We start from the raw sequence: 3360 nt of genomic DNA on the forward strand, positions 1-3360 counted from the left end.
TCTTATTCTCCTTGCAGTTTAAGTACTGAGTTTTTTTAGTTTTTATTTTTCGTTTTTTTATATAAAAAGTGTAATAATGTTCAATAAATAAACACATAAAAGGAAGGGGATTCCTCAAACACACTGGACGTGTATTTTTAACTTATATATATATACTTTTTTTTTACATTTTTTGTAGATTTTTTGTTTTTGTTGCACTCTCGACACATTATTTATTACACATGTCCTACTACGTAAAACATATACTTATAAATATTTACACATGAGTCAGTGAGTCACTTGGAGGATGAACAAAAAGGATGAGTATCATTCATCGAGTTCATTTGTTCATCCTGTTTCGATTATTCATCATTCTTTCGATTTCTTTCTTTTCTTTCCCCTGCACGCGTTCTTTTGCACTTCACTCTCCTTTGGGGGGGGGGAATATCCTCTGAGGGGAAATATTGGGGTTGGGGTGGGGGGTTGGGGGGGAGGCCGATCACCCCCCTTTCCCCCTACTTCCCCCCACCCCTTCCTCCCCCTCTGAGGGTAATTTGTAACGAGGGGAAGAAAGGATGTTCTTTTTTCGTTCTTTCTTTTCCATTTTATTCTTTCTTTCTTTCTTTCTATAAAGCTTCGTCAGCTCCGTGTGAAAGAATATGGTGTCATCCACGCGTTGGCACTGTACCGTTATAGTGAATGACGTTCTTGATGTTTCCGTCCATCTTCTTGTTTTTTTTTCTTCCGGTGATGCCAGGCGAGGAGAGGAGGGGGTAGGGGGACGAGGAGGGGGTGGAAGGAGGATGAAGTGGATGAGAGATGGTATTTAGGAGAGGGAGGTAAAGGAGAGAGGGAAGGGGAGGTAGGGTATCTGCTCTCCCATACCTCTCTTCCATATCTCTCTCCCATCCTCATCCCCCTCTCTCTCCCTTTTCCCCTCTATCCCCTCCTCCCCCTCTCCCTCTCCCCCTCCTCCTTCCTTCGCCCAACCCCTAGTAGCAAGATATTGCACGAAATCTTTGGGGACATTGCCTAGGCCTACTGTCATTATTGTCTCGGGGGGCCTGGCAGTCACGCCTTGGGCCGGTTCAGAGGGCCACTTCAGAGAGGGCCATGGGCAGAGAGGGCCACTCGAGAGGGCCGTTTCAGAGAGCCGCTTCAGAAGACCACTAAGGAGAGGGGTAATTCAGAGGGGTGATGCGGCCGAGGGGCCCGTTTCAGAGGACCGCTTCAGAGGCCGTTCCAGAGGGACGCGGGTCGGGATGGCCGCTCTCCGCTGCGGGCCATTAAAACTGGCCAGCCAATGCAGCGGCGGCCAGGGACGAGGGTGCCACCAGATGGCCAAGGAAGAAGCTCATGGAGTTGGCCCTTGGCACTCTCTCTCTCTCTCGTGTCTCTCTTTCGTACTGTTCCTCCTCTCCTTTTGTCTCCCTCTCTCTCTCTCCCTCGAAGGCATGCGTCCTCGGCCCGCCCTGGCGTCGCCGCGCCCTCCGGGGCCACGCGGGCAGCAGGCGGCCGTGGGCGCCCTGGGGCTCCCGCGCGGGGCAGAGGGCGCGGCGGGCGGCCAGCGCGGGCGGCTTAGGTGAGGAGGTGCTGCTGGTCGGGGGCGTACCACGAGTACATGTAGGGCGCGGACACGGGCGGCTTCATGTCCCAGTGGTGGGCGGCGAGGCCCGGCGAGGACGCCGAGGGCGGCAGGCTCATGTGGTCGGCGGACGACACGGGCGTGGGTAAGGACGTGGGCGGCATGTAGCCCCCGTGGGCGGCGTGGGACATGTGGTGCTGCGGCGGGCAGGGCGTGCCGGGCGGGCCCAGGTGGGGCGAGCCGTGCGACTCCGGCGGCTGACTGGTGGGCGTGGGCGGGTGCTGCGGCGGGCCGTGGGCGTGGGGCGGCATCTGGATGGAGTGCGAGGGCGGCGCGTGGGCGTGCGGCGAGGCGGCGTGCGGCGGGTGGTGCTGGTGTGGCGGCGGCGGCGGGTGCGAGTGCGGCGGCGGCGGCGGCGGGCAGGGCGTGAGCTGCGGCGGCGGCGGGTGCTGGGCGTGGTGCGGGTGGCCCATGGGCAGCCCCGTCTGCGCCGTGTGGGCGTGCGAGATGGGCACCAGCGCCGTCAGCGGCGGCGGCTGCGAGTGCGGCGGCTGGGCGCCCTGCTGCTGCGCGTGCGTCTGCGCCGGCGACTGCGTCTGCGGGGGCGGGCTCAGGGGCGTGGCCGTCGTGTAGGTCTGCAGCGGCGACGTCGCCGACAGCGGGGACGAGCTGAGGGGGGAGCCGGGCCCCACGGGCGCCCCCTGGGGCACGCCCGGCCCGCCCGTCTGCGCCGCCTTCATCATCTTCTTGTACTTGGAGCGGCGGTTCTGGAACCAGATCTTCACCTGCGGGAGAGAGGGAGGAGGGAGTGAGTGAGGGACGCAGGGGGAGGGAGGGAGGAGAGGCCTCGGTCAGCTCGGCTTGGAAGGGGGGGGGGGGGTTGCCTACTTGCTTGAGAGATTGGGCATTGGGCGGGGGGGGGGGTGCCTTGACCTTAGCAGGTAGGATCCGGAAAATAAGAGTGTACCTCCTGCCACTGGCTTGACAGGATTCTTGAATTAAAATTTTCACCTGGTCTCATGACTTCCTGACTCATAATTGGCTTGAACTTCCTCTAATTACCACTGAACTTTGACCTAATGATTATCTAATTGCAATTTACTCTTTGTGAATCTTAGATCCGGGAAATAGTACTAATGTTAATAACTCTTTTATATCTATGTACATAATTACATTCTTAATCATCATGTCATACAAATTATTTCCAACAAATTTTCCAAGAATAGTTTCCAAACACATGAGCCACAAAACCAACTCATGACAGGTTGCTGACATGTCATAAACAGCCAATTGCCTGATTGCTGACACGTGCCCAAGCAACTGCAAAACAGACTCCTGACATTGCAATGAAACGAAAACAAATGACACTTTTGTTGTTGTTTCTTGTGACAAGTGGCACGTGACAAGTGGCAAGTGGCAAGTGGCGTGTGATTTTTAATGGTGATTGTGAGTGTGATAAAGTGGTTCTATTTCCGATGCGTGATTTAGGAAGAGTGACAATGACCTTTGCAAAGATTTAGAGTGATTGCTGATTGGGGGAAAATGGATGCTCGTAGAAGGATAAATTATTGCACATTTATTGATGTTTGTTTTGTTTTTGTTTTTGTGTGTGTGTATGCGTGTGTGTGACTCGATTTTTTCGTTATTTTTAATTATTTTCGGTTTATTCTTTTGTTTATTTGAACATATACATTTTGTATTAACATTCCCTCTTCTCTCTCTCTCTCTCTCTCTCTCTCTCTCTTTCTGTGTCTCTTTCTCTCTCTCACTCTCTCTCTCTTTCTTTCTCTCTCTCT

General features: G+C 54.5%; 1 protein-coding gene across 1 annotated transcript in view; it reads right to left on the reverse strand.

Annotated features, from left to right (window-relative positions):
• Positions 1-924: 924 nt before the first annotated feature.
• The window catches only part of LOC113803361 (homeotic protein distal-less), a 134572-nt gene continuing 132136 nt past the window's right edge, over positions 925-3360 (reverse strand). Inside the window, exon 3 of the mRNA XM_070114485.1 lies at positions 925-2349. Within this exon, the coding sequence (XP_069970586.1) occupies positions 1558-2349 (792 nt within the window). The 3' untranslated portion in view covers positions 925-1557. The remainder of the gene's footprint in view (positions 2350-3360) is intronic.

This window comes from Penaeus vannamei, chromosome 36 (genome assembly GCF_042767895.1).
Source record: "Penaeus vannamei isolate JL-2024 chromosome 36, ASM4276789v1, whole genome shotgun sequence".
Lineage (NCBI taxonomy): Eukaryota > Metazoa > Arthropoda > Malacostraca > Decapoda > Penaeidae > Penaeus > Penaeus vannamei.